At 43.8% G+C, this 18,862-nt stretch overlaps 1 protein-coding gene across 1 annotated transcript; it reads left to right on the top strand.

The window, feature by feature from the left end:
- The first annotated feature begins 220 nt into the window (after positions 1-220).
- On the top strand, positions 221-18,310 carry cnih4 (cornichon family AMPA receptor auxiliary protein 4). The gene is made up of 5 exons (XM_041188930.1): positions 221-330; positions 3,363-3,431; positions 3,962-4,074; positions 7,531-7,671; positions 18,091-18,310. The coding sequence occupies exons 1-5, from the start codon at positions 262-264 to the stop codon at positions 18,116-18,118; spliced, it is 420 nt and encodes a 139-aa protein (XP_041044864.1). The 5' UTR covers positions 221-261; the 3' UTR covers positions 18,119-18,310.
- Positions 18,311-18,862: the final 552 nt, after the last annotated feature.

The raw sequence follows: 18,862 nt of genomic DNA, 5'->3' as shown, positions 1-18,862 counted from the left end.
TTCCTTCAGTCCTTTGGGTGCCCCATTCTGCCGCACACCGAGCGGGGCGGAAGCTACCCCTAGTGCTACATTGACCCAGGTCCAGGGGGCGGAAGTTACCCCTGGTGCTACATTGATCCAGGTCCCGGGGGCGGAAGTTACCCCTGGTGCTACATTGATCCAGGTCCCGGGGGCGGAAGTCCATGCTGTGTTACTGTAATCCCCATCCGCCAGGGGGTGTCACACGGACTTTATTCCGCCGCGCCTCAGGCGGAAGTGAAGATGGAGGCGTTGGTTTTTATCGTGTCGCTGGTTGATTGCTGTAGCTTGATTTTCATGGCGGTTTATTTTGTATCCTTTCAATCTGGAAGGAAAGATGGAAACACTGAGAGTCGTTTGATAAATGGATCATGGCCAGAAACTGAGGGAGTGGGAGAGACGTAGCGAAAGGGACGGGGAGGGAGTAAAAGGGAGAGGGGGTTCAGGGAGGAGGGAGGGATGGAGGAGAGGGAGGGAGGGGCTGAGGGGAGGGAGGGAAGGATGGAGGGTTGGGGAAGAGGGAGGGAAGGAGGGTTGGAGGAGAGGAGGAGGGGGTGAGGAGGCAGAGGGAGGAGTTGAGGGGTGGGGATTTCATGGGAGTGGGTGGTTGAAGGGGTGGGGTTGAGGGGGTGAGGTAGAGGGTTTGAGGATGAAGGAGAGGGGGTTAGCGGGGGAGGGAGAGGAGTTGAGGGGGAATGAGGTGTTGAGGGAAAGAAGGGGGGATGTTTAAGAGGTTAGTAAACAAAATTAGAGCACATGGGATTGGAGGTAATATATTGGCATGGATTGAGAATTACAAACAGAAAGCAGAGAGTAAGAATAAATGGGTCATTCTTGCAATGGCAGGCTGTCACTAGTGGGATACCGCAGGGATCAGTGCTCGGGCTCAAGCTATTCACAATCTATACATGTGTTTTGAATGTGGGGTCCAAATGTAATATTTCCAAATTTGCTGATGACACCAAACTAGGGAATGTGAGAAGGATGCAAAGAGGCTTCAAGGGGAATTAGGCTAAGTGAGCGGGCAAGAACACGTCAGATGGAATATAATGTGGAAATAAATGTGAGGTATCCACTTTGGTGGGAAAAACAAATGCAGAGTATTTATTTAATGGTGAGAGATTGGGAAGTGTTGATGTGCAAAGGGACTTATTCTTAAGTCACTGAATGCTAACATGCTGGTGCATTAAGCAATTAGGAAGGTAAATGTTGGCCTTCATTGCAAGACATATTGAATACAGGAGTAAGGATGTCTTGTAGCAATTGTATCGAGCCTTGGTGAGAACGCACCCAGAGTATTGTGTACAGTTTTGGTCTTCTTCCCAAAGGAAGGATCTACTTGTCATAGAGGGAGCGCAACAAAGTTTCACCAGACTGATTCCTCGGATATGGCAGGATTGTCCTACGAGGAGAGATTGAGGAAACTGGAAGGTATTCTCTAGAATTTGGATGAATAAGAAATGGTTTGACTGAAGCATACAAAATTCTCACAGGACTCGACAGGATAGATGCAGGAAGGATGTATTCCCTGCCTGCGGGGGAGGTTGTCCAGAACCACAGGACACAGTCTCAATAAGAGGTAGATCATTTGGGACTGAGATGAGGAGGAATTTCTTCACTCAGAGGGTGGTGAATATTTGGAATTCTCTACTCCAGAGGGCCGTGGAGGCTCAGTCATTGAGCATGTTCAGGACAGAGATCTATAGATTTCTACATATTTAAGCTATCAGGGGACATGGGGACAATGCGGGAAAATGTCGCTGAGGTAGAAGATCAGCCATGATCTGTTTGAATAGCAGAGCAGGCTTGAGGGGCTGAATGGCCTACTCCTACTCCTGTTTCCTATGTTCCCTATGTATGAGGGAGAAAGGATGAGAGGGCAATGGAAGTGTGAGTGAGGGAAAGAAGAGTGCGAGAGGGTTCAAGGGGAGTTGGGGTACGTGTATGAAATAGTGAGACAGAAATGGGTTCAGAGACAGAAACACACACGAAAGAAAGAGGATGAGGAAGTGAGAGAAAGTGAGAAATATGCGAAGGAGAGCAAGTGAGATTGTGAGGTTAAGTGGGAGAGATGGGGAGGCAGAGAAACATAGTAAAAGAGTGAGAGACAGAAGAGATGAAGAATGAACATAGGAAGCAGTAGCAGGAATACACCCCAAGGCCCACCGAGTCTGCTCTACCATTCAATACAATCAAGGCTGATATTGGGCTTTAATTTCACTTTCCCACCCACTCCCCAAATCCCTCGATTCCCTAAGAGTACAAAAATCTGTTTTCTCAGCCTTACATGTATTCAACGATGGAGAAGCCACAACTGTATGGGGTAGAGAATTCTAAAGATTCACAACCCTTTGAGTGAAGTAATTTCTCTTCATCTTAATTGTAAATGATCGATCCCTGATCCTGAGACACTGCCCCCATGTTTTAGATTCCCTGACCAGGGGATCTCAGTGTCTATCTTGTCAAACCTCTTCAGAATTTTGCAGGTTTCAATGAGATCGCTTCTCGTTCTGCTAAACTCCAGAGAATATAAGCCAATTCACCCAGCCTTTCATTATAGAACAACCCACTCATTGCCAGGGACTAATTTAGTGAACCTTCACTGTACCGCCTCCAATGCAAGTATATCCTTTCTTAGAAAATGCTGGAAAAACTCAGGTCTAACAGCATGTGTGGAGAAAAAGAAACAAGAGTTAACGTTTTGAGTCCATATGACTCTTCTTCAGACTTGAAACATGGACTCTGTTTTTCTCTCTCCACAGATGCTGTCAGACTGGCTGGGTTTTTCCAGCATTTTCTGTTTTTGTTTCGGATTTCCAGCATCCGCAGTATTTTGCTTTTATTTTTGCTTATATCCTTTCCTATATGTGGAGACCAAAACTGCACACACTACTGCAGATGTGGTCTCATCAAAACCCTGTACAGCTTTTTCAGTCTTGTGCTCCAGTCCCTTGCAATAAAGGCCAGCATGCCATTTGCCTCCCTAATTGCTTGCTGCATGTACGCGTCATCTTTGTGTCCTTGTACAAGAACACCCAAGTCTCTTTGAATGTCAACACTTAGGTTTCTCACCTTTTTAAAAAAAATTCTGCTTCTCTATTACAACCAGACTAACCTCACACTTCCCTACATAATACTCCAACTATCATCTTGTTGCCCAGTCACTTAACCTTGTCGATATCTGTTTTTAGCCACTCTCTGGCCTCCACAGGGTTAATGAAATGAAGACTGGGAGAGGATATAAACATGGTGAGAACACAAAACAAATGGTAGAGAGACTGAGGAGAACAAGGGAGAGGAGAGAGAGTCAGAGGTACTGAGTGATTTCCTTGACCTATGTAAAGATTATCACCTTGTCGGATTTAGAATGTGATTATATAAATGCCCGAGCTTGCTGCTCCAAACTGAACAAGGTAATTCCTCCTCAGTAAGGTGTGTGTGTGGTAGGGAGGGAATGAGTTGAAAACTTCTCTCCAGCCGGTACAGAACAACCAGACCATTACGTGCAAGGTTCAAGCACCATTCAGATGCTGCAGAAATATTTTGCTGTCTGGCATTGTAACTAGCAGCTGAGGGAAAGTTTGTGTCTATCCTGCCTCCCTTTTCCCCCATGGCGATTGTGTGGATGAAAACTGTGTTAGTGTGTAGGAATGCAGCACCTTCAGTGGTTTGGTTCTTATACAGAGAGCTGCTGCAATGTTTCACAGTGTCCAGCCCTGGTGCAGAAAGCTAATGCCTCCCATCTGGATACTGGTAAGCTGACACTGTCAGGAGAATGGAGTGAACGAGAAGAGCGGATGTTCAGTGATCTGCCTCTCTTCAATCCAGTTACATCCTGTCCCCATTGCCCAGCGTGACTGGTTCCTACTGAGGAAGTGCTGCACTGTTGTGGTCATTCCTTTGGTTTATAGAGGTCACTGCTGATTTATACTTTCTCTTACAGTGGATACTGCCCGAGCTGGTAGCTCTAGGAATTGTTACTGTGCTGATGTTCGTCGCCATGCATTGGTTCATATTCCTGCTCAATCTACCAATAGCAGCCTGGAATCTTTACAGGTTTGTGAATCTTATTCAGTCACTTCAGTTAAATTTACTGAGGGAACGCCGCATTGTCAGAGGGTCAGCACTGAGGGAGTGCTGCATTGTCGGAGGGTCAGTACTGAGGGAGCGCCAGTGTCGGAGGGTCAGTACTGAGGGAGCGCCAGTGTCGGAGGGTCAGTACTGAGGGAGTGTCGCACTGTCGGAGGGTCAGCACTGAGGGAGCGTTGCACTGTCGGAGGGTCAGCACTGAGGGAGCGTTGCACTGTCGGAGTGTCATGACTGAGGGAGCGTTGCACTGTCGGAGTGTCATGACTGAGGGAGCGTCGCACTGTCAGAGGGTCAGCACTGAGGGAGCGCTGCACTATCAGAGGGCCAGTACTGAGGGAGTGCTGCACTGTCGGAGGGTCAGCACTGAGGGAGCGTCGGAGGGTTAGCACTGAGGGAGCGACGGAGGGTCAGCACTGAGGGAGCGTCGCACTGTCGGAGGGTCAGCACTGAGAGAGCTTCGCACTATCGGAGGGTCAGTACTGAGGGAGCGTCGCACTGTCAGAGGGTCAATACTGAGGGAGCGTCACACGGTTGGAGGGTCAGCACTGAGGGAGCATCGCACTGTCGGAGGGTCAGCACTGAGGGAGCGCTGCACTATCAGAGGGTCAGTACTGAGGGAGTGCTGCACTGTCGGAGGGTCAGCACTGAGGGAGCGTTGGAGGGTCAGCACTGAGTGAGCGCCAGTGTCGGAGGGTCAGTACTGAGAGAGCGTTGCACTGTCAGAGGGTCAGCACTGAGGGAGTGCTGCACTGTCGGAGGGTCAGCACTGAGGGAGTGTCTCACTGTCGGAGGGTCAGCACTGAGGGAGTGTCTCACTGTCGGAGGGTCAGCACTGAGGGAGTGTCTCACTGTCGGAGGGTCAGCACTGAGGGAGTGTCTCACTGTCGGAGGGTCAGCACTGAGGGAGTGTCGCACTGTCGGAGGGTCAGTACGAGGGAGCACTGCACTGTCGGAGGGTCAGCACTGAGAGAACACCGCACTGTCCAAGGTGACGTCTTTTAGTTGAACTGAGACCCCATCTGCACATTCAATTGGATATAAAAGACCAAACGAGCACAAGACAAGCAGGCAAGTTTTACCTGGTGTCCTGTCCAGTATGTATTCTTCAGCTAGCAGCCTCCCTAAAAGGACAAGGACAGCAGATGTATGGTAAACACCACCACCTGCAAGTTCTCCTCCAAGCCACACACCATCCTGACTTGGAAATATATCACCGTTCCTTCACTGTCGCCTGGTCAAAATCCTGGAACTCCCTCCCTAACAGCACTGTGGGTGTACCTACACCACATGGACTGCAGCGGTTCAAGAAGGCAGCTCACCACCACCTTCTCAAGGGGCAATGAGGGATGGATAATAAATGCTGGCCTAGTCAATGAAACCCACATCCCAGGAAAGAATATAAAAGACAACAGGATTAAACAGCTACTGGTAGTAGGCTGTTGTTTATGATCTCTTGGCGTTCACACAAAAGGTGATGCATTTAGCCACTGGGTACATGTGGAGTGTTCGGGATTGCTTGTAAGAAAGATTTTTGGAGCTGACTCCTTTTCTGTGTCAATGCTGATTCACAAGGTTGAGATAAAGAAGCAAACCTAGCTCGTGAAACTCCACAATCCCCATTGGATCTGCTGATTGGGTCATTGAAAAATGCCTCAGTGACAGTTTTGAAGTCAACGGTGGGTAAATTTGAGATCAGAACGAGGTTGTGATAGCAGTGAAATAGGAGCAGTAGTAGGTCATTTGGCCCCTCAAGTCTGCCCCACCATTCGATAAGATCATGGCTGATCTTCGAACTCCACATCCCCATCTACCCTTGATAACCTTAGATTCTTGTCAGGTAAGGGAATCAATCTACCTCTGCCTTAAAAATATTCAATGACCCTGCCTCCACCACCTTCTGAGCCAGATAGTTCCAAAGTTACACAACCCTCTGAGAGTAAAAATTCTTCTCATCTCAGTCTTAAAAGGGCGACCTCTAATTTTAAGCGTGCCCCAAGTTCTGGACTCACCCACAAGAGGAAACATACTGTTCAGGATCTTGTATACTTCAATCAAGCCACCCCTCACTCTTCTAAACTCCACTGGAAGCAAATCCAGTCTGTCTAACCTTTCCTCATAAGACAACCCAATCGTTCCAGGTATCAATCTAGTAAACCTCCTCTGAACCGCCTCCAATGCATTTACATCCTTCCTTAAATAAGGAGATAAAACAGCACACAGTATTCGAGGCACAGTCCTCACCAATGCCCTGTATAGCTGAAGCATAACATCCTTACTTTTATGTTCAGTTCCTCTTGTAATTTATTGCCATTCCTGCATACTAACCTTTTGTGACTCATGCACTGGAACACCTAGATCCCTCTCCAGCTCAGAATTCTGCAGCCATTCTCTGTTTAAGTAATATTCTGCTTTTTTATTCTTCCTGCCAAAGTGAACAACTTCACATTTTCCCACATTATACTCCATCTGTCATATTTTTGCCCCCTCACTCAACCTATCTATCTATCTGAAACCTCTGTATCACCTCTTCACAACATACTTTCCTACCCAACTTTGTGTCAGCTGCAAATTTAGCTCACGCCTTCACTTCCCTCAATTGTATAAAGTTGACACCCCAGCAGATCCCTGCAGGATTCCATTTGTAACATACTGCTAATCAGAAAAAAACCCATTTGTGCATACTCTGTTTTCTGCCAGCCAATCAATCATCTATCCATGCTAATACATTATCCCCTACACCACGAGCTTTTATTTTTCACAATAAGCTTTGATGTGGCACTTTATCAAATGCCTTGTGGAAATCAAAGTACAGTACATCTACAGGCTCCCCTGTAGACACCTTCCCCATGATAGACGTCAAGTTAACTGGCCTATAGTTTTCTGTTTTCTGCCTCCACCCTTCTTGAATAGAGGGGTTATATTTGCTACTTTCCAGTCTAATGGAACCTTTCCAGAATCTAGCAAATTTTGGAAAATTAACACCAGCGCATCTACTACCTCATTAGCCACCTCTTTTAAGACCCTAGGATGAAGTCCATCAGGAGCTGAAGACTCTGTCAGACCCTAACTCTTATCAGTTTGCTCTGTACCGTTTCTCTAATGATTGTAATTTCACCAAGTTCCCATCTCTTTTCCACCTCCTGATTTACAACTATTACTTGAATGTATTTTTGTATCCTCTGTAGTGAAGACAGAAGCAAAATATTTGTTCATTTCATCCGCCATTTCCTTATTATCTGTGATTAACTCCCTGCCATTGAGATGGTGGAAAGAGACGACGAGTCATTAGGTTGGGACCTATAATGCAATGTGGGTGATTGAAAATCCATGTTTCCAAATTGGACACAATGATGCATGTGTTATTGAGACTGTTGTCGGGTAAGTAAGTGCTTGTTGTAACTGTTATCCCGTACTCTGCCCTAGGTACTTGGCAGTCCCCTGTGGTAATGTGGGTGTCTATGACCCAACCGAGATTCACAATCGTGGACAGCTCAAGACTCACATGAAGGAGGCGATGATTAAACTAGGATTCCACTTATTGTGCTTCTTCATTTATCTGTACAGGTGAGAGTCTCAACAGCTACAGCAATCTTGGGGTGCAGATGTAACAGTCTGATACTGTGGCCAGAGCAACGAAGGGAGTTATAACACAGTCTGATGCTGTGACTGGAGTAATAGAATTAGAACACAGTCTGATACTGTGGGTGGAGTAATGGAGAGAGTTATAACACCATCTGATACTGTGACTGGAGTAATAGAGAGAATTAGAACACAGTCTGATACTGTGGGTGGAGTAATGGAGAGAGTTATAACACCATCTGATACTGTGACTGGAGTAATAGAGAGAATTAGAACACAGTCTGATACTGTGGGTGGAGTAATGGAGAGAGTTATAACACCATCTGATACTGTGACTGGAGTAATAGAGAGAATTAGAACACAGTCTGATACTGTGGGTGGAGTAATGGAGAGAGTTATAACACCATCTGATACTGTGACTGGAGTAATAGAGAGAATTAGAACACAGTCTGATACTGTGGGTGGAGTAATGGAGAGAGTTATAACACCATCTGATACTGTGGGTGGAGTAATGGAGAGAGTTATAACACCATCTGATACTGTGGGTGGAGTAATGGAGAGAGTTATAACACCATCTGATACTGTGACTGGAGTAATAGAGAGAATTAGAAAACAGTCTGATACTGTGGGTGGAGTAATGGAGAGAGTTATAACACAGTCTGATACTGTGGGTGGAGTAATGGAGAGAGTTATAACACAGTCTGATACTGTGGGTGGAGTAATGGAGAGAGTTATAACACAGTCTGATACTGTGGGTGGAGTAATGGAGAGAGTTATAACACCATCTGATACTGTGGGTGGAGTAATGGAGAGAGTTATAACACCATCTGATACTGTGGGTGGAGTAATGGAGAGAGTTATAACACAGTCTGATACTGTGGGTGGAGTAATGGAGAGAGTTATAACACCATCTGATACTGTGGGTGGAGTAATGGAGAGAGTTATAACACCATCTGATACTGTGGATGGAGTAATGGAGAGAGTTATAACACAGTCTGATACTGTGGGTGGAGTAATGGAGAGAGTTATAACACCATCTGATACTGTGGGTAGCTATGACACAGCCGATAGTAAATACTGAGCTGCTCAAATCCCAAAGGGAAACTTGAAACAACTTCTACAACTGTTGTACAGTTTGTATAAATTTTGAGATGCGTGCCTTGAATTCAGTAGTAATAAGACCACCGAGTCTTATAGGTTTCTTACAAAATTAAATTAAAGCTTTTTAATAGAAGAAATGATCTTAAGCATACACATAGATCCACAAATTAATACTATAGCTTCCAAAACTTCTAGTTAATCTAACTCCCAGTTATACTTTCGTTAAGGCAACAGTAAGACACACAGATTTTAAACGACCCAGGCAGAGAAACACAATACCCTGAACAATCGAATTCAAAGTGAGTTTTCTTAACTTCAGTTCCTTGTAGACAGCAGTTTGAGGCTTAGATACTGGAGGCTTTTTGCACTGGTTTTAGATATTAGAATGCCTATCCTACACACAGCTTTCTCTCCTTTTTACGTAGTTTCCACCTTGAATGCAAATTCCCTTTGTTTCACTGTCTTTGGACTTTACCTCTCCAATAATAAAAAATCTATCATAGCACCAATTTTACCAGTAATCTTTGGGCAAAATAAACATACTGTTTCTTAATTTCTCCAGACTAGGCGAAACATTTCACCCTTCCTTTGAATTCAAGCTAGTCTGGTTTTTTTAAAATGCAAATATGCCCTTTACCTCTTACATTCTAAACTTCCCCCATGTTTACCTATTTAACATTTCAAACCTAGCTTATCTACTGATACATCAAAGCCTTCAGACCAGCTGCCTTTAAATCAATTAATCACACATACTTCTTGTTCTTAATAGATACAGACCCCACTGTTACTCTACTTTACAATAAATTCCAATAACATTATGAAAATTATCTTCCTGACATCCCCCACCTTATTAAAAAAAAAACCGTCATAATTTAAAAAGACAGCTTCATTTTCTGAACCCACCTTACATTACTTCCTATACTTAGTACGCTATTATATTATTAGACACATGCATTAACATAACATAATATATATATATATATACACACAAATCCTTGGTATCAACAAAATCAGTCTAGTCCAATGCCCAGGTTTTTAAATGTCCAATTTTCCTTTTTAAGCTTCAAACTGTTGACAACACATCTGCATTCGAATTTTCTCATCCTGTCACATGCATAATCTGTAGATAAATGGTAGCAGCAATAAACTCCATCTGAATAGCCTTGCATTTCTGTCTCAAAATTTGTCCAGAAACTTTAAAGGAACGTGGTCTGTATAAACAATTGTTTCTGATGAATTGTTTGAACATAAATCTCAGAATGCTGGAAAGCTAACACCAGACCCAGAGTCTCCTTTTCAATTGTTGAATATCTTCTCTGTTGTACCTTCAACTTCTGTGAAAAATACCCGATCAGTTTCTCAATTCCAGTGTCATCTTGTAACAGTCCGGCCCCAATGCCCATATCACTTGCGTCAATGGCCAACTTAAATTGCTTGGCATAATTGGGTACTGCCAAAACTGGTCTTGTAGTTTTCAAACTGTCAGATGCTTTCTGAAACTCCTCTGTCCATTGAAACTTCTTGTTCTGTTTTAATCATTCAGTCAAAGGAGCAATCACACTGCTAAAATTTGGTACAAATTTCCAGCAAAACCTGCTCACGCCCAGAAATCTCAACTTCTCGCTTTGATGTAGGCAAGGGGAAATCCACGATAGCCTTGACTTTCACATCTCTCAGATCCACCTTACCATGTCCAATGGTATGCCTTAGATATGTAACTTGCGCATTTGCAAAATTCACTTCTAGCCAGTTTCACCACCAAATTAGCTTCCTGTAATCAAGTAAATAATTCTTCCAGATGTTGTAAATGCTTTTCCCACGTCTGCTGCTCAAACCTTCAATTACTTTGTCAGTCTTTGAAATGTTACAGGTGCATTTTTCATACCAAATGGCATGCCTTTAAACTGATATAGTCCATCTGCTGTCACAAAAGCCAATATCTCCTTTGCTCTGTCTGATAATGGTACTTGCTAATATCCTTTTAGCAAGTCAATCTTTGTGATAAATTTTGTTTGGATTGAGAAAGTGGGACAATCTTCCAACCCTGGTATGGGATATGAATCTGCTTTTTGTCATTGCATTCACCTTTTGATAGTCCACACACAGCCTTTGTGTTCTATCCAGTTTCGGTACCAGCAGCTAGACTCAATGATATCATCGTGAAGCATGAATTCAATTTCTTCCTGTACTTGTGATAACTTTGCCGGATTTAATCTATAAGGATGTTCCCTTAGTGTAGACAAAACTTCAACACATCATGTATAGCTAAATTTATCTTTCTCAACTTATTTCCACAAATATCTGACCACAATAGCTTCTCCAAAGCACTTTTACATTTGTCTGGAAGGTAACTGAATATTACATTGAAATTTTCACGTACCCACTCATTATCCAATTTGACTAGAGGAAAATCCATTTCAGAATCCTGCATTTCTACTTCCTTCTCATATCTATCACCACTAACACCTCCTTTTGGTCCTCTTCCCTGTCAAAGTACTTTTTAAGCATATTTACATGGCACACCCTCTGCTTCTTTCTTCTATCTGGAATACGTATTAAATAATTTACTTCACTCAGTTTCCTTTCAATCTTTTAAGGCCCACTAAACCTTGCCTTTAACAAGTCACCCAGTATTGGTACCAGGACTCACAATATCTCCCCAGCAACAAAACTACGAGCTGTAGCTTCCCTGTCTGCCTTCACTTGCTGTGATATCTTCAGATGTTCCCTAGCCAACTTGCATGCTGTGTCCAATCTCTCTTTCAAGTTTGTTACATAATCCAGGAGAGTAGCTTCTGAATTTTGACCCATCAATTTCTCATGAATCAAGTTCAGTGGTCTTTGTGATAAATTTTGTTTGTATTGAGAAAGTGGGACAATCTTCCAACCCTGGTATGGGATATGAATCAGCTTTTTGTCATTGCATTCAACTTTTGATAGTCCACACACAGCCTTTGTGTCCTTTCCAGTTTGTGTTTCTATCCAGTACCTCATGGCCATAAACTAGTTCAAAAGGGCTAAAACCAGTCGATGCATTAGGAGCATCTCGAATAGCAAATAACAAGTGTGGACTTCCCCCATCCCAATCCTGTTGTTGATCCTGACAATATGCCCTCATCAGAGTTTTTAAAGTTTGATGCTATCTTTCCAAATCCCCTTGTGACTCAGGATAGTAAACTGTTGACTTAAACTGTTTTATCCTCAAACTGTTGATTATTTCCTTAAACAGATGTGACATGAAATTTGACACCTGAACTGAGGTAAACCATACTTGTAAAAAAAAAAGTTAACTCTTCCACAATTTTCTTTGTTGTACTATTTCTCAAAGGGATTGGTAGACATCCATTATTGTCAGTAAGTACTGATTTCCACTTTTAGTCTTAGGGAGGGGTTCTACACAATCATGACCCAAGTAAAAGGTTCTTCAAATGTTGGAATGGGTACTAAAGGTGCCAGATCACTGCTTGTGGTTTCCCTATCACGCGACATGTGCGACATATTGAATACATCCCTATGCAATCCAGGCCAAAAAAATTTTTTTTTTGTCTTCGCCTGTCTTTCTATTTCCTAAATGTCCCCCCATTGGAATTTCATGAACTATCCTATGAATCTCATTTCTATATCCGATTTGTATTACGATCTGATGCACCTCCCTCCAACTTTCATTTGCTGAAGCATCATAAGGCCTCCATTTCCTCATTAAAACATTGCTCTTAAAGTAACATGCTGCAAAACATTTTGCCTCTGTTTCTGAGTAAACTGTCTTTCTTCCTGAACAATCCTGAACAATCCTACCAAACACAATTGGACTTCCACACCTCCTCTCTGCCTTTGAACTTCCTGTTCTTCCTGTTTCAACCTATGAGCCTGTGATCTCACAATCTGGAAACAATCCAGGATGCGCTCTCTGCAACACTTTTGTTGAAAATACTTCAACAGGCCGCTCAACAACCACAGGGATCACCCACATCTGTGATCCAGCTATATCATTACCCAGAATAAATTAAACCCCTGCAATGGACAATTTTTCCACTGCTCCAACGATCACCTCACCTGTATTCCACTTACTCTTTAAATTTATCTTCCACAATGGAATAGATTTAGCATCTCCATGAACCCCACTTATTATCACCTATTCCTGCAGTACTTCCTCTGAACAACAAATGTCGTTATCCCACAACATTAATGTTTGACTAGCCCTTGTGTGTTTTAAAATTTTAACATCTTTACCTACTCCATCCTGTACCCATGAGAAGACGTTCCCTTCACACACACAATCTTTAAATATTTCTACAACCTGTTCCTCGGAATTCTCTTGGGTAAATTGTGAACACGTTCCCACTTCTTTACCTATCACTGATTCTTCCTGTACACAAACCACTGGTTTTTCCTGTGCCTGAACCTCAGAACTCTCAGTACTTTTACTTCCAGAACTTTACTGTACCCCTGTAATTCCAACAGATTTTCTCTGCAATTTCCAACACACTGACTTTTTGTGTTTAACTTGATTACAATGAAAACACCTCAATTTTCGAGTGTTACTTCTACTCTCCACACCTTCCTTTTTATTCTGAGAAAAAACTTCCTGGGAATTCCCACCTGCTCCTCTTCCCTGACTACCCACCTTCCTTTCACCTTCCCACTTTCTATCTTTTTCTGATTTTTGTCTTACCATTTGAACCCTCTGTTCCTCCACATGAGTTCTTACTATCAAAGGAATTGAATCTTTAAATTCTTCCAAAAGAATTACTTCTCTAAGAGCTGCATATGTTGCCTCTATCTTTAATGCCCGAATCCACCGCTCAAAATTACTTTGTTTTACTCTTTCAAACTCTATATAAATTTGCCCAGGCTGTTTTCTCATATTCCTAAATGTCAGCCTGTATGCCTCAGGAGCCAACTGATATACACTCAAAATAGCATTTTTTTTTACCACATCATAGTTTACTGACATTTCTACTATGATAACTTCTAAATCCCCAAGTTAATCTAACTCCCAGTTACACTTTCATTAAGGCAACAGTAAGACACACAGATTTTAAACGACCCAGGCAGAGAAACACAATACCCTGAACAATCGAATTCAAAGTGAGTTTTCCTAACTTCAGTTCTTTGTAGACAGCAGTTTGAGGCTTAGATACTGGAGGCTTTTTGCACTGGTTTTAGATATTAGAATGCCTATCCTACACACAGCTTTCTCTCCTTTTTACGTAGTTTCCACCTTGAATGCAAATTCCCTTTGTTTCACTGTCTTTGGACTTTACCTCTCCAATAATAAAAAATCTATCATAGCACCAATTTTACCAGTAATCTTTGGGCAAAATAAACACATTGTTTCTCAATTTCTTCAGACTAGGTGAAACATTTCACTCTCCTTTGAATTCAAACTAGTCTGGTTTATTTAAAATGCAAACATTCCCTTTACCCCTTCCATTCTAAAACTTCCCCCATGTTTACCTATTTAACGCTTCAAACCTAGTTTATCTACTGTTATATCAAAGCCTTCAGACCAGCTGCCTTTAATTCAATTAAGTCAAACACACATAGGCACAGACCCCACTGTTACTCTGCAATAAATTCCAACAGCATCATGAAAATTATTATATTTTCCTGACATGATAGAGTAATGGAGAGAGTTATAACACAGTTTCATGCTGTGGCCGGAGGAACAGAGAGAGTTAGAATACAGTCTGATACTGTGGGTGCAATAACAGTCAGAGTTAGAACACACTCTGATACTGCGGCCAGAGTAATAGAGAGAGTTATAACGCAGATAAAAGCAAAATGCTTCGGATACTGGAAATCTGAAACAAAAATGAAAATTGCTGGAAAACTCAGCAGGTCTGACAGCATCTGTGGAGAGAAAGACAGCCAACATTTCAAGTCTGTTTGACTCTTCAGCACTAAAGAGAAGTAAAAATGTGGTGAAATTTATACTGTTTAAGGTGGGTTGGGGCAGATGAAGCTGGATCGAAGGCCAGTGATAGGCAGAAGCAAAGGAGAGATAGCAAAAAATGTCATAAACAAAAGGTCAAAGAGGTGTTGATGGTGGTGATACTGGCTAAAGGAGGTGCTAATGGTGACATTAAGAGTAGAAAGCAGAATGAGCAAGTGACAGATGGACCTAGTAGGGGTGCGATGGGAGGAGGGGATGGAGTGGGAAAAAATAGGCTAAAAGGTGGGGATAAAACAATGAATGGAAATAAATTTTAAAAAATAATAACAAAAATAGGTGGGGACAAAATATATAAAAGTTAAAAAAAATAAATATTTGAAAAGGGATCATAAAGGAGTGAGGATGGAGGAGAGAGTTCATGATCCGAAGTTGTTGAACTCAACGTTAAGTCTGGAAGTCTGTAAAGTGCCTAGTCGGAAGATGAGGTGCTGTTCCTCCAGTTTGCGTTGAGCTTCACTGGAACAATGCAGCAAGCCAAGGATGGACATGTGGGCATGAGAGCAGGGTGGAGTGTTAAAATGGCAAGCGACAGGGAGGTTTGGGTCATTCTTGCGGACAGACTGAAGGTGTTCTGCAAAGCGGTCACCCAGTCTGCGTTTGGTCTCTCCAATGTAGAGGAAACCGCATTGGGAGCAATGAATGCAGTAGTCTATATTGAGGGAAGTGCAAGTGAAATGCTGCTTCACTTGAAAGCAGTGTTTGGGTCCTTGGACGGTGAGGAGAGGGGAAGTAAAGGGGCAGGTGTTGCACCTTCTGCGGTTGCATGGGAAGGTGCAGTGGGAGGGGGTTGAGGTGTTGGGGGTGATGGAGGAGTGGACTAGGGTGTCCCGGAGGGAACGATCCCTACGGAATACCACGGGGGGGTGAAGGGAAGATGTGTTTGGTGGTGGCATCATGCTGGAGTTGGTGGAGGATGATCCTTTGAATGTGGAGGCTGGTGGGGTAATAAGTGAGGACAAGGGGGACCCTATCATGGTTCTGGGAGGGAGAGGAAGATGTGAGGGCAGAGGGGCAGGAGAAGGGCTGGACACGGTTGAGGGCCCTGTCAACGACCATGGGTGGAAAACTTCGGTTAAGGAAGAAGGAAGGCATGTCAGAAGCATTGTTTTTGAAAGTGGCATCATCAGAACAGATGCAACGGAGGCGAAGGAACTGAGAGAATGGGATGGAGTCCTTACAGGAAGCGGGGTGTGAGGAGCTGTAGTCGAGGTAGCTGTGGGAGTCGGTAGGTTTGTAATGGATATTGGTGGACAGTCTATCCACAGAAATTAAGACAAAGAGGTCAAGGAAGGGAAGGAAAGTGTCAGAGATGGACCATGTGAAAGTGGTGCAGGGGTAGAAATTGGAAGCAAAATTAATAAATTTTTCCAGGTGTAGACGAGAGCATGAAGCTGCACCGAAACAGTCATTGATGTACCGGAGAAAGAGTTGTGGAAGGGGGCCGGAGTAGGACTGGAACAAGGAATGTTCCACATACCCCATAAAGAGACAGGCATAGCTGGGGCCCATGCGGGTACCCATAGCCACACCTTTTATTTGGAGGAAGTGAGAGGAGTTGAAGGAGAAATTGTTCAGTGAGAGAACAAGTTCAGCCAGACGGAGGAGAGTAGACGGTGGATGGGGATTGTTCGGGCCTCTGTTCGAGGAAGAAGCTAAGGGCCCTCAGACCATCCTGGTGGGGGGTGGAGGTGAAGAGGGATTGGACGTCCATGGTGAAGACGAAGCAGTTGGGGCCAGGGAACTGGAAATTGTTGATGTGACGTAAGGTGTCAGAGGAATCACGGATGTAGGTGGGAAGAGACTGGACAAGGGGAGAGAGAATGGAGTCAAGATAGCAAGAAATGAGTTCCATGGGGCATGAACAGGCTGACATGATTGGTCTACGAGGACACTTCTGTTTGTGGATTTTGGGTCGGAGGTAGAAGCAGGCCATCTGAGGTTGGGAGACTATGAGGTTGGAAGCTGTGGGAGGAAGATCCCCAGAGGAGATGAGGTCAGTGACAGTCCTGGAAACAATGGCTTGATGTTCAGTGGTGGGGTCATGGTCCAGGAGGAGGTAGGAGGAAGTGTCTGAGAGTTGACGCTCAGCCTCTGCGAGGTAGAGGTCAGTGCGCCAGACAACAACAGCACCACCCTTGTCAGCGGGTTTGATGACAATGTCAGGGTTGGACATGAGAGAACGGAGTGTGGCAAGTTCAGAGAGAGACAGGTTACAGTGGGTGAGAGGAGCAGAGAAATTGAGACGACTGATGTCACGCCGACAGTTCTCAATGAAAAGATCAAGAGCAGGTAAGATCCAGAGGGAGGGGTCCAGGTGGAGGGAGAATATTGGAGGCAGGTAAAAGGATCCGTTGAACGAGGAGAGGATATCTGCCCAAAGAAGTGAGCCCGGAGACGAAGGCGGAGGAAGAAGAGTTCAGCATCATGCCGAGCCCGAAATTCATTGAGGTGAGGGCGAAAGAAAGAGACAAAGTTTCTTGTTAAGGCCTTGGATGAGAGGAAGAATAAAATGAAAATGGTGGCAAGGACAGCTTTGAGATAGGGTGCTGCTGGAGGGAGAGGGGGAGTGTGTTTTGTGGCTGCGCATGGCACTGAGTGTGGATCTCAGGATGCGATGGGAACAGCAGTCCGAGGAGCGTTGTATGTCCTGGAGATACCTGTAATCCTGGGTGGCTTCGAAACATGAGGGGTGGAACTTCAGTTGGAATCCTTGTGGGGTAAGTCGGAGACGGAGACAGTCACTGAGGAAGGGAATATGGTTGCGAAAGCTAGTTTTAATAAACACCCTGTTAAACACCAGGACGAAATTGAAAGCAATGAAGGTGAACAGGGCAAAAGAGACAAGCAGAAATCCTGTTGGAGAGAAGAGCAGTACTTCTTCAAGGTAGGCATTCTTGGAAGAGAAGTGGCAGTCAATTAAACACTAAGTTAAAGCAAAGTACTGCGGATGCTGGATTATAATAGTCTCATACTGTGGGTGGATTAATGGAGAGAGTTATAACAGTCTGATACTGTGGGTGGGGTAATGAAGAGAGTTAATGCAGTCTGATACTATGGCTGAGTAACGGAGAGAGTTATAATGCAGTCTAATTCTGTGGCCGGAGTAACGGAGAGCGTTATATCACAATCTGATTCTGTGGTCAGAGTGACTGAGAGAGTAATAATGCAGTCTGATACTGTGGGTGCAGTAACAGAGAGTTTAATGCACTCGGATTCTAAGAGTGCGGTGTGAGACGGAACATGGTATATGATGGGTGTGGTGATCTATCCCAGTTTGCTGCTCTGTGAGACTTTAGACTCCAAGTAATTGTGATTGCCAACAATCTGATCATGTTTTCCTCTTGCAGTATGATCCTGGCCTTGATAAATGACTGACATCGTTTGTGGACTTTCCTACATGGTTGTACAAATACAGGCACAGGACCGTCGCTCCCACTAACTTCTGTTCAGTTGGAAGTTCTCAAGTAATAAGAGAAGGAGGATGCATCATGCAGTTTATTTTTTGGACATGATTCAAATGTGTTTTGAGATTATTTTTTAAACAATAAAGTTACTGTTTAAAACTAAGTCTTTGATCCCCAATTTAACATATCGGGGGATATTTCCCATTGGCTTTTGCAGAACCTGCAGTTAGAGTTGTTTTAGCTCACGAGCTGCAATGGGCAGAATTAGGATTTCATTTGACTCAGGTCAGTGACATCCCCTGTAACCATGGTTCACTGCCCCTCATCGTCCTTCTTGATTTTTACCTGGAGAAGGGTGCAGTCAACCAACACCTCTTCACTATCATCCAGCTGGTTGGGACTACACTTGCCTGGTTCCAATCTTATTTAGGTGATCATTGCTCTACCTGTCCCTCCCACCCCCCTCTACCAGCTTATATTTCATCTCATTTCTATATTTTTTAGTTCTGATGAAGAGTGATACGGACTTGAAATGTCAACTGTATCCCTCTCTGCAGATGCTGTCAGACCTGAGTTTTTCCAGGTATTTTTATTTTTGTTCCTATTTAGGTGATCAGCCAGAGAATCGCTTGCAATGGCACCTCTTCCTGCACCGAACCATTACCTCTAGTGTCTCCCAAGCATCTATCCTTGGTCCCTCATTTTTATTTACATG

The sequence above is a fragment of the Carcharodon carcharias genome, chromosome 5 (genome assembly GCF_017639515.1).
Source record: "Carcharodon carcharias isolate sCarCar2 chromosome 5, sCarCar2.pri, whole genome shotgun sequence".
Classification (NCBI taxonomy): Eukaryota; Metazoa; Chordata; class Chondrichthyes; order Lamniformes; family Lamnidae; genus Carcharodon; species Carcharodon carcharias.
The sequence above is the reverse complement of the archived record's forward strand: the minus strand, read 5'-3'. Positions and strand labels throughout refer to the sequence as shown.

What these genes read in the sequence shown, in the direction of transcription:
- cnih4 (XM_041188930.1), top strand. Translation starts at nt 262, where the DNA reads ATGGAGGCGTTGGTTTTTATCGTGTCGCTGGTTGATTGCTGTAGCTTG. An exon ending in TTTTCATGGCGGTTTATTTT is followed by an intron (nt 331 to 3,362) that starts GTATCCTTTCAA and finishes ACCTATGTAAAG; the next exon opens with ATTATCACCTTGTCGGATTT. An exon ending in GCTGCTCCAAACTGAACAAG is followed by an intron (nt 3,432 to 3,961) that starts GTAATTCCTCCT and finishes TTTCTCTTACAG; the next exon opens with TGGATACTGCCCGAGCTGGT.